Below are 11,875 nucleotides of genomic sequence, written 5' to 3'. Positions count from 1 at the left end.
GCGGCAACTGGGGCGGCGGCAACTGGAGCGGCGGCAACTGGAGCAGCGGCGTATCTAGCCACAACAGGTGCAGCTACTGGGGCAGCGGAATATCTAGCCGCAGCTACGGCAGCATTGCTGTAGAACGTTGCAGGGGCAACTGCGGGCGCGACGGCATAACGGGCAACTGGAGCGACGACGGGAGCAGCAATCTTAGCAGCTACTACAGGTTCTGCTACGGCTACAGCAGGAGCGGCGGATATGCGGGCGGGAACCACTGCAGGCTCAGCTACAACAGCTGGTGCCGCAGCAACCAAAGGTTCCTTGCGGACCACGGCGTTGAATCCATTGACTGAATCCGCAGCGTATTCTACTACTCGACGGGTGCCGTCGGGTTCAACGACAGAGTAAGATCCCTGAACTAAATCACCGTCTCGTTGTTCTTGCTGGCTCTTGTAGTCACCGGTGAGAGAATCGGCTACATTGTATCCAAATCGGTACTGTGGAAAGGAGTCCAACTCTTCAAGTTTTGCTACTACAACTGGTGCAGTGTAGGCGACTGGAGCCACGCTACCGTAAGCCAAAGCCAAAAGGCTTGAGAAAATCACGACCTGGAAAGAAAAAACAAATTATTCGTTGTCACAAACTTAAAAAGTGGTTATGTCGCTTACAATAATCGATTAAAAAATATCGATTCTATTAAATGTACAAATTAATCGTAAAATTCGCACAGATTCAAACATATAACTTTTTAAACACATTCGTTTCACTTTCACTGTCACTAGAATACACTTCACTTAAATCCAATGAAGCTCCGTACCTTGGACACCATGTTGTTGGTTTTGGTAGTTGTAATGTGCACAGGGATGCTAGAAGCTGTGAACTGTACCCCTTGTTGGCCACTAACGGCATTTATAGTTGCTCGTTGCCTCATCCCGAGAGCATCTCCAAATTTAAATATATTCAAGTACGCACGTACAAGTCTGGTCGATGGGACGACTGGACAATGTCACTTAAACAAAGCCGCTACTTGTGCAACTGGGCCGGGGCTATGAAACATCGCGGTCACACTCATTTTTCCTTTTATTATTTAGACTTGTTTTCAGGCGATCTGTTTACACGATGTCTCGGTAATTAAAGGTATTTTAAGCGGAAACAATGAGAATACTTAATTATACTGCATTCAATCTTATATAAATTCAGACCGCAAGCATGAAAGTAGTAAAAAAAAAGAAATGAATATTACATGAACGTAGTACCATACTACAATAGACTAATTAAGCTTAAGCTTATGCTTAAACTGTCTATAGTAGTACGCATTATATATAGAGACAATAATATTCCATCATTTTTACAAACTCAAGTATATAGTTCAATAGTCATTCAAATAAATATATTAGGCATTAAGTTGAAGGATTTATTGGATTTTTACTTCATTATTTAATCACAAAACTAGTGGTCTGCCCTGACTTCGCCTTTAGCCTATAGCACTTATTAATCATACTGTGTAAGGATTTTTTTTTATTGGTCCAGTAGTTCCTGAGATAAGCGCGTTTAAACAAACCAAGAAAACATACGAACTCTTTAAATGTCTTCTTTTCTAAGGCCTTGACTAAAATATGTAACATGTTAGACAAATTAAGTAATACATAAATAGGGTAACTGCTCCAGTTTCTCAAATACAACAACGCTTCTGTGAATCGTCTTTCGTAACCTCCTCTTCGGACGTGCAACGAATAATTTTTTACTACATGTATTTATTTGTTTAAATATTAAGACAATAATGTGACATAGCCATGATTTATGTAATAAACAGACTATATCGCTTGACTAATTTTGTCATTTCTAGGCAGTCTAATTCGAATCAGGTTTCCACTCTCATTAATGGTGATTTCGTCTTTTTGTTCAAAGCTTTTTAAAATTCTCAGCCATTGTTTTAAACTGTACGATTACTCTAAGCTATTCTAATTGATAGTTGCATGTACCCCAACTGTCGTTTATACATCATGCTTATACATCTCTACCTCAAAAGGTTTCGTCGATCTAACTTTGGCAAGCAGACTTTTGATTAAATTACATTTCTAATCGAATTTCCCGGAAAAAGGTACAGTTTTGCTACCCTTGTTTAATTTAAAAAATCCAATAATGCATATCCAATACATTTTAATATTTGTATTTATACAATCATTCTTATCATCTTGCAACGGCTCTATAGAAAACTACACTGGTTTTACTAATACGAAAAATAACGGCATTTTCCGTATCACGTGCGTCCTTCACAAGGCTGCCAGACTTTGCGTAAGAATACGTTTGGACGCACTTGGTATAGCAGATATGTATCGTATATTACTGCTACTGGATTTATTAAGATTTCCCCTTAGATTCGAGCCCTTTAAGCACATTTAAAAGCATTGCAATACGCTCTTTAAATATTATCTTCACACGCTACCACATTGAGTGTAAGGGGCCATCCATAAATTACGTCACGCGAATTTTAGAACTTTTCGACCCCTCCCCCTCTCCTTGTCACAGGTTGTCACATTTTTAGAACCCCGTCCCCACAAATGTGACGTCACACATTTTTCAAACTTATGCATGTATCTAAAAATAATCAATAGAAAACAGATAATTTAATTTTTTTAAGTGTCTCACTTGCATTATAACATGGCTCTAGGAATCAGATGTTGTTACGGAAGATATTCTTATAGCGAGAGTGCGAAATTATGAATAAATATAGATTAAGAATTATTCGTTCACATATAAATTTCGTGTTCTAGTATTTTATTATGTGACGTCACAAGGCTTTTGATCCCCCCCTGCCACTTGTCACATAATGTCACATTCAGATGATACCCTCCCCCCCATCAACGTGTGACGTAATTTATGGATGGCTCCTAAGAACATATATCCGTATTAATTGGTAGGTTCTTAAGTTTCCGATATTTACAGGTAATCATAGTCATATCAGATATGCGGGATATGGGTCATTTTAATATCTGTTTAATTTTTTTATTGAATCTCTTATGCCTATCCATGGCCATTCAAAGTTTATCTGCCGATTTGTTTTTAGGAATCTTTTCTTTTTTTGTCTGACTCACCAAAGTTAACCACGGATAACAGGGCGATCAGGGCATTTATAATTAATTTAAAGATACGGTTAAAAAGGTGAAATGTATCAATAATATATAAATTTTATTAAACATACACATTACTAGGTATTTGAAGGAATAGGTCATTTATTAATAGGTAATTTTGTGACGAAAATAAAGGTGGAGCCTAAAAAATATATGAGCTATCCTAGTGAAAGTGTGGCCTTATTCATACCGAAGCGTGCGTGCACTTAGAAAATGTATTAATATATTCCACTATTATTATAATATATCGCTAATTCAAATTCTTTGATTGCCACCGCGTTCGTGACATTTGCATAACTTAATTGAATAGCAACTATAAATTGGCGCTTAGAACAAGAACACGTGGCGTTACTTTCTCCATATGTGGCCTTTATTACACCGGCGGAGTTTGACATTATCCTGCCAGTGTTGCAAGCTGGGCCTACTTACCTTCACAGTTAGCATATAAGTTTCTTTGATATTCAATCCTCACAAATATTGCGTAAGAGTGCACTAGATACACCATTTGTTTCTCAACAATAATGTTGCTGATTCAGACCAATGTCGAGTGCTATTTTATAGATATTTATTTAAACTACTTCACGTTATTATCGACTTTATTAGACATTGGCTTAAAATTTATGAGATAAGTATAAAACCCCTGACTGTTCAATCCGAGGTCCTAACCACGGAACCCATCACATCTCTTATGAGCAATTTATCAAACCCAATTTTTTTTTATGTCATAGTCGGCAATGGAGCTGGTGGGTCGCCTAGGGACGGTAAGCGCTACCACCGCCCATGAACATTTGGAGAGGCGTAAGGCCGATTGCAGACCTTACGCCTCTACATATGGATTGCGACTTCAAATTGGAAAGGGATTAGGAAAGGATTGACGAGAGGAATAAAGTAAAGGACTGGGAAGGGTAAGGAAAAGGAAGGAAGGTGTCGAGCAAGCATCGGCACGAATTGGACCAGCACGCACCGGTCTAAGTATCACAGCCCCACAGAAGACCGGCGTGAAATAGAAGCATTCTACAGTGTTTCGCACGGTGAGTGGAGGAGCCGGAGGCTCGTTTCCTTTTTACACGCTTTTTATTAGCTTCACCTGTATGTTTGTTTGTATGTTTGTTTGTATGTTTGTTTGTATGTTTGTTTGTAACCGACTTCTTTGGGCGCGATTTTGACCCACTTTAAACGGCCAGATTTCGTTAGAACTTTGTAGATTTATTGAGGACCGATGACAATACACTAATTTGATAAAATTTTTCCATTTTTCAATTTGCAAAATATGATTTTTGTTAAAGCGTGTTTTTTAGTTTTTTTAAACTATTATTTATTCTCAGTCCATTCCTTATACCTTACCTACAAAAAAGCGGGCATTGCATTCGCATAGGCATTGCCTCTTGCGAATGACCGAAGCTTAGCTTGCCATGAGGCGAACAACCAGCTCAGTGGACCGCTATGACATAAAAAATACGTATTATATTAATTATAAAGATGTTCTTTGGCGTTCGTTATAGTGATTTTTATGTGCATGATATAATTCTAAAGCGCTTTGAATAAATATAGGTCAAACAATTATCAATATGTATCCTTAAACTTTAAAGTACTTAACTTTAATTTGTCGTGCTACGTTCCGTCACAATCAGGTGACCTTTTCAACTCTTGCATTTAGCCTACAAAACTAAGAAGCAGCCAATAAGTTGCCATATACGCTATATTTTATTTAAACAGTATTATAACATAAGTTAAGATTATTTTAATTCATATAATAAAATAATTTAAATAGCGTTTTAGAATTTATTATCTACAGGTTGCATTTTATCAGTCAGGGCTCAAGAGACAAAAACTTAATATCACAATAAAAAAAAACCTTTTTAAATTAACCTTGAATGTCAAATTTTCAAAAGTAAAAATAAAAATATTGGTTATTGGAAAATATATTGAATTGATTCTTTAGAACAATTAATTTGTATAATGTGAGTGTTCGTCGAAATTAAATAATATTGTTAATATTTACTAAAATACACCCATCCCTTTTTATTAAAAGTTACTTTATAATTGAACTTTTTTAAGAAGAAATACACAATCAATCACACAAAGAAAAAGGGGTTCTACAAATTTGACGCCGACGTCTGTATGTTTATTTTTGAGGCGACGTATTTCTCGAACCAATCAACCGATTTCGGGCATTTTTTTTTTTTCATTTGAAGAAAATTGCTCTCGAAGTTTATTTTTTTATTATGGGAAGAAGACACATGCAGTGATTAGTTATGTTTGATCAAAATCGGTCAAAGATGGCCACACTATGGAATGGGACTTTTTAAATTTTCATTTAATTGTAAATCTTAAATCTTAAATTTTGATAGTCGGACGAATAAAACACAGTTATTAGCTCCGTATTCGTACATTGCAATAACGTATGAAGGCAAAGCCGACTACAAAAACACTTTTATTATATTGAAACGAAAGACCTCACACAACTTTTGTGTCAGTTTATTAATATCAATGTAACGTAATATGTTAAGATAATATATAGCACGAACCTGATTTTACAACACATATTATTTGCCTAGGTCTAGTCACATACGGTGCGGTTACTGAATTGACCTCGCACTACATTTAATAGCATTTCCGATTTATTATCAATAAACGAATTTCAATAATTATTAAATTGTATTGCAATTATGTTTTAATATGATGTTTTTTTTTTGGCTGACCTATTTTTATGCAGTTGCTCTTAAGCTTATTTGTTGGAAACCTTATCACCAGACTGACTCGCAAGTGACGTTTGACGCGATTTTTACTTTGGTAATATTTTTTGTAAAGGTTTTGCACATATACTATATGTACTAATACATAATGGGAACACAAAATACAATAAATTGGAAATTTCTTACATAACAAAATTATTAATGAAAATGAATCTAAAAAAAATTTCTGTAGAACATAAGCATACGTAACTTTACTAAAAAACACATCAAGAACCTTTCTTCATACCACACAAACAATAACCGAAGGCCTTCTGATCACATTATGAATGTGTTACGCGTGTTCTATTACCCAGCTGGTGACCGTGAAGCAAACGTTACGCGTCTGAGGTCAGCGGTCAGCACGAAGACAGTGGTCGGGTGCGGTTCACCAATTATTGCATCTTTTGTAAAGTTCAATGTGTATAGATATCATAATAATCATCCATCATTCAGTAAAAAAATATATTTCAAAATATAAGAAGGGACGATGTAATATAAAAAAATTATATAAAAGTATAATCCAATATAAACCTAATGAAAAACTGATTATTCGAAATCTTCAATATACAATAGGGTACACTGTTGTCGTAGTTCCTCTCTTAGCACTACCAACACTCACATAGTTAAATTATAAAAAAGGTGTGTGTGCGATTCACACACGATAGAAGTGAAACTTCAGTAAATCGACAAAAGAATGCGATGAATATATATAAAATATAAAATAGTATGTATGTCTGTCTCATTCTTTGCCGGCTTCATTCTACGCATTTTTGTATTTGTGTCTCTTACCTGTCGATTTTTCCGTTGTATCAGGTTTGAAATCACAACGATTCTAAAGAAGTTTCACTTCAAAAATTACTTACATACTCATGATGATTCACATGGTTATGTGACTAAAAAGCTACTTTTTTATGAAAATCCACTGTTTAGCTAATATGCAACTTGTTAAATTTTGCCAAAACTTTTCGTTTCTAGCAATCATTAACGTCTGTCATATACCTTCTACTATAAACATAATTAATACAAAACAAATGATACTAAAATACAGAACAATGTGTGGTATTAATTAGACAAAATTAACACAAGGACATGGTTTTGCAATGTCTTATTGATATATTAAGCTCTCTCTCTAATCTAGACAGCGCTCTACATGTGGGTGATTTTACTACGGTTGCGGTATCATTTATCTTCGTACATAGGTTAGATTTACAACAAATTGTTTTTTTTTTAAGAATTATCTAAGTAATACATTAACGTATATTTTACATATATATCACATTAATTGATTAGATTTGAAGTGATATGTCATAAATTATGTACAGATTCCAATTTAACTGTAATTAATTCTAGCAAAGCTCACTTAAATGTACCGTGACTACATTTAAAATTGATATTTCATACATTTAAAACCTTATAAAAACATCAACGGTTGTCTTTAATTGTCGTATACGTATGATAATTAATTAAGCAAATTTTAGAGCGACATATTGGATCCAGTACAGTGCAATGAAAATATTGTTGATATCGACCATTCTCAAATACATTATTGATATATTTGTTTACTAGTTATATTATAGTGAAAGATATGTAAACTTAACAAAGCTTTTGAGGGATCAAACAAAAAAACTGCGAAAGCAACCATAAAGCTCTGGCTGTTTCTGCTCTGTAATAAACAGTATGCCCCCACGTATAATGTCAAGGTGAAGTAGCTTATTGTTTGAAATGGTACTTGAGCTTTACACACCGAAACATTTTATCATTGTTGATAGATGTGACGGATTATAGATTGACATTTTATACATTATGCTAAGTTTAACTCATTGATGTAACCAAGATTTGTATAACTTTTGGTTTAAGAGACACTGGAGGAAAGCTTTAATGTGAAAAATTATAAAAAATAATTCTAAGACTTAAATAAATTAAGGTAAATAGCTGCTACGGTATGACAAAAAACGCGGGTTCAAATCAAGCCTCGTGGTGAATTTTATCTATTCTTTCAAAATTTCTCATTAATAGAATGCTTAATGGAAAATATTGAGACTACTATAGTAATTACGCAAGAATTCAAAATAATATACTTAAAACACAGTTTTTTTTAACACATAAATATTTTCGTGTAGCTTAGAATTATGCCACGCGGATACTTGTTAGCCTTCCCTTAATATATAAGAGAGTATTCTTTCAGAGTAAATCTTATCGACCTTGCGCTATATTTTTTATTTTTTGTGGTCACTTACGGCTCGCGCTAAAAAGCGGTTTTCAAATTACATAAGGCTGTCTGATGAAACTGATAATAATTGTAAAAGGGCAATGTCACGATACGTCCAAAGAAAACATTAAGTATTTTTATCGTTTTAATTATAGCCTGTTAGCGAATAATCTTCATCAACATCGATTACCTTAAACCAGCTTTATGCACGCGGCTTCACGTATATAATATAATATATCTCCTTATAGCATTAGTAGCATCACAGACGAATTAATTAATCACTTTTCCATCTTATTCGTGTACTTGTTTTCAAAACCAAAATTATCCAAAGCCTAAAAAAATCTGTTATCTTTATTGCAACTAACCACTTTTCTGGCAATATACCTTATGTCGTTATAATAAAGTCTTTTTAGCCCTTGACACGATATGAATATTTGTCCAAAATTAAGTTATATGGAATTGCACTATTATTAGATCTCAAAGAGAAAGATATCAGGAAATTTTTAGTTTAGAAAGTAAAATCGGACATGAGTCAAATGCATATAGGATAAGGTAGTATGCCATCATTTGATTAATATCTTATTTATTTATTCACCAATACATGGATCTTAAATATAATAGAGACAGTATCCTCGATTTGAATATGTAGTCCTATAATGAAATCTAACACTACACCTTTATACAATAATGACAGAAGTTTACTTGGTAGAATCTTCGAATCTAGGTTATGTCACTTTAATAAGTAACATGCATCTCACTAAATGCATGTTGGGCAAGCTGTTACTATTAAGTGTTTTAACGTAATTTACGAATGCACAGGGTAATCAGTAATCCACATAGCAAATTAATTTTATGTCTGAAATTACTTAACATATCTATGTATGCTAAATAAAATAAATCAATTAATGACTGCGTAAATAGCTATGTTGTTTACTTTTATATATTTTTTTATGTCTTATGTATTAATATGTTATAATTATTGATGTTGAGGTAATCAAATTTTAATTGAGTTTGAGATTTCTTATGAAAAATTATTTATTGTACTTCTCCTTCATCTTCTTCCATCTTTTTAAAACATACGTATGTACTGTATCAGAATAAAAAAACAAAGGTCTACCTTCATCGTATTAAAAGCTGGTACAAAGTATAAAAAAAAAACTTAATTTCAGGCTGGTGTAAAATATACTGATTTCATGAACGTAATTAATGAGTCTAATCAAGACCACATTGTGCCATATATCGTGTCATGTTAAATGGAATGCATAATGTGTTCAGTGAACTTTACGACTGCTTTGTAGTTCGTAACTCGTAAGTCCCATGGACTTAGTTGCTCTGCAATTTACATGGATAATGATTTTGTGTGACAGATTTACTCAATGCGCTGTATGAAAATTTGTGGTTCAAATTAATTATAATAGTATTTTATGATATAAGAAATAAAAGCGTAAATACCTAGTTAAGTGCAGGGGTTTATAAATAGAAAGTTATACTCAGGGGATAAAACCATAAAGGTGTATTTAAGTAAAAGGGACAATAATTTTATGATCATTCCATTATTTTCAGTCATTAGTACAAAGTTCATGGTATATCATGTATATTTTAACACATCTTTATTATCCATAGGCGATTTTTGTCAACGAAAACAAGTAATTAAATTTAGGACTTATTGAAACGATTTTTTAATTCGTGCATTTTTTCTTTAGGTAATAAGAGCAACACAGTACATGTCTCAAATTTCGGTGTTACCTGCGGGAGATTTGTGTAGCCCTAGGGCACCGACTCACGGTCACGCGACGTCACCGCGCCTCTGAAGAGTGAAAGGGTGAACCCCGCTGCCCATATATAAACTGAATACGCTCCCCAATAACCATCATTCTACATCCTACAATCTCACCAACACAAAATGGCATTCAAGGTAATTAGCCTGTGATTAAAAGATACTAGTTTTTGAAGTGGCGTAATATTTATAATTTTAAGTCTTTCAAATTAAATACTAAATGTTATCTAGAGCCCTAATACTCATTTGGAAATTTATATTATAATCTCCTTGTATTGTTTTTTTCTAGTTCGTCATTCTCGCCTGCTTGGTCGCAGCTACCAGCGCTGGATTATTACCAGCAGCACCTATCGCCTATGCCGCCGCTCCAGCGTACCACACGGCGCCTGTATACCACGCCGCACCCGTAGCCAAATACGCCGTTGCCCCCGTCGCCAAAGTTGAAGAATACGACCCTCATCCCCAATACAGTTTCGCGTATGACGTTCAAGATGGTTTGACCGGAGACTCCAAGAGCCAACACGAAACCCGTGACGGCGATGTTGTTCAAGGATCTTACTCCGTTGTCGACCCTGATGGCACCAAGCGTACCGTGGAATACACCGCTGACCCTCACAACGGTTTCAACGCTGTCGTGCACAAGGAAGCTCTTGCTGTAAAAGCTGTCGCACCAGTTGTCGCGAAGGTAGCCGCACCAGTTGCCTATGCCCGCCCAGTGGTACATGCTGCTCCAGTCGCATACTCCGCGCCCGTAGTTCACGCTGCACCAGTGGCTTACTCCGCCCCAGCATACTACCATCATTAAATATCTACCTACCAAATAGTAGAGTTAAGTGCTACTAATTGCAATGAGATCTGTTATGATAAGATACGTTAATTAAATTATTTTTCTATCTTTTTAAAAAAACTAAAAGTCTTTTATTTAATCAATTGAAACCATATTTTAATTTAAAAAATATGCAAATATAATACAAAATATAAATCGCTGTAAATTGATGAAAAAAATGGCAAAGGTCCTCTGCAGATATAAAAAATTAAAAATGTTTAATAACATTAAATGGAGATATTTATTATAATAGATACAATATGAGCTTCATATTAAATGAATAGCCTAGTAACCTTTTCCCAAGAAGTGTTAAATGATCTCAACCTTTAACTCGAAGGATTTCAAGTCATGTTGGTTAGAATTAGGTACAATTGGAGGCCTTATAATCAAAAACATATTAGTAAATACCAATTCATTTTAAATTTTGAAACAAAGCAAACATTCAAATTTTATTTGAAAGAGATTTTGTCAGTATGAAATACGTGAAAAATTATAGTTTATTTTTATTGTTCCTTAATAATGCGTTATTTGTATTCCCTTAATATAAAAACGGATTGAAATATTGATATTTGATGTCATGAAAACGATTGTTATATTTACTACTATTTACTATTTACTGATTACTATCCGATACCTCTTTACTCAAAATTTAACATACCTTGTTACAAAATTTATTTAGGATCCTTTCTAACCGACTTAAAATAGGATCTGGTCTTGAAAAATTTCTCAATTTATAATTTATCAAAAGAATGAATAATATAATAAATTATTATAATAAGCAAAGCAGAATTTCGTACTGTCCCCTGAAGAAACACCTCCCCTCTTAGCACTGTATAAAGCAGATTTACTCGATGAAATGGTTCAATTATTATTTGAAAAGAAATTGCATTCAAAGAATTATAAAAATTTGCTTACTTATACCCGGGAATCGAATTGACTTATGGAGCGTGTATTGAATAATCGGCTCCTAACATATCTTGAAGACAATGACCTCCTCAGTGACCATCAGTACGGTTTCCGACGAAAAAGGTCTACTGGGGATCTTCTTGTGCATGTTACATATCTCATAGGAGAAGCTATTGAGAGGCATGGCGAAGCTCTGGCCGTCTCGCTAGATATCTCAAAAGCTTTCGATAAGGTTTGGCATGCGAGTCTACTTAGCAAGCTTCCATCATATGGAATACCCGATACCTTCCTCTGTTGGATATCTGATTT

General features: G+C 34.4%; 2 protein-coding genes across 2 annotated transcripts in view; one reads left to right on the top strand and one right to left on the bottom strand.

Annotated features, from left to right (window-relative positions):
* The window catches only part of LOC119829161 (cuticle protein-like), a 24,614-nt gene extending 22,380 nt beyond the window's left edge, over window positions 1-2,234 (bottom strand). The window contains exons 1-2 of the mRNA XM_038351563.1: window positions 2,220-2,234; window positions 10-590 (exon numbers count right to left, since the gene is read on the bottom strand). Coding sequence (XP_038207491.1) covers window positions 10-590; window positions 2,220-2,234 — 596 coding nt within the window. The remainder of the gene's footprint in view (window positions 1-9; window positions 591-2,219) is intronic.
* Window positions 2,235-9,827: 7,593 nt separating this feature from the next.
* On the top strand, window positions 9,828-10,741 carry LOC119829067 (larval cuticle protein A2B-like). The gene is made up of 2 exons (XM_038351438.1): window positions 9,828-9,972; window positions 10,124-10,741. The coding sequence occupies exons 1-2, from the start codon at window positions 9,961-9,963 to the stop codon at window positions 10,637-10,639; spliced, it is 528 nt and encodes a 175-aa protein (XP_038207366.1). The 5' UTR covers window positions 9,828-9,960; the 3' UTR covers window positions 10,640-10,741.
* Window positions 10,742-11,875: the final 1,134 nt, after the last annotated feature.

This window comes from Zerene cesonia, chromosome 9, assembly GCF_012273895.1.
Source record: "Zerene cesonia ecotype Mississippi chromosome 9, Zerene_cesonia_1.1, whole genome shotgun sequence".
Classification (NCBI taxonomy): domain Eukaryota; kingdom Metazoa; phylum Arthropoda; class Insecta; order Lepidoptera; family Pieridae; genus Zerene; species Zerene cesonia.
The sequence above is the reverse complement of the archived record's forward strand: the minus strand, read 5'-3'. Positions and strand labels throughout refer to the sequence as shown.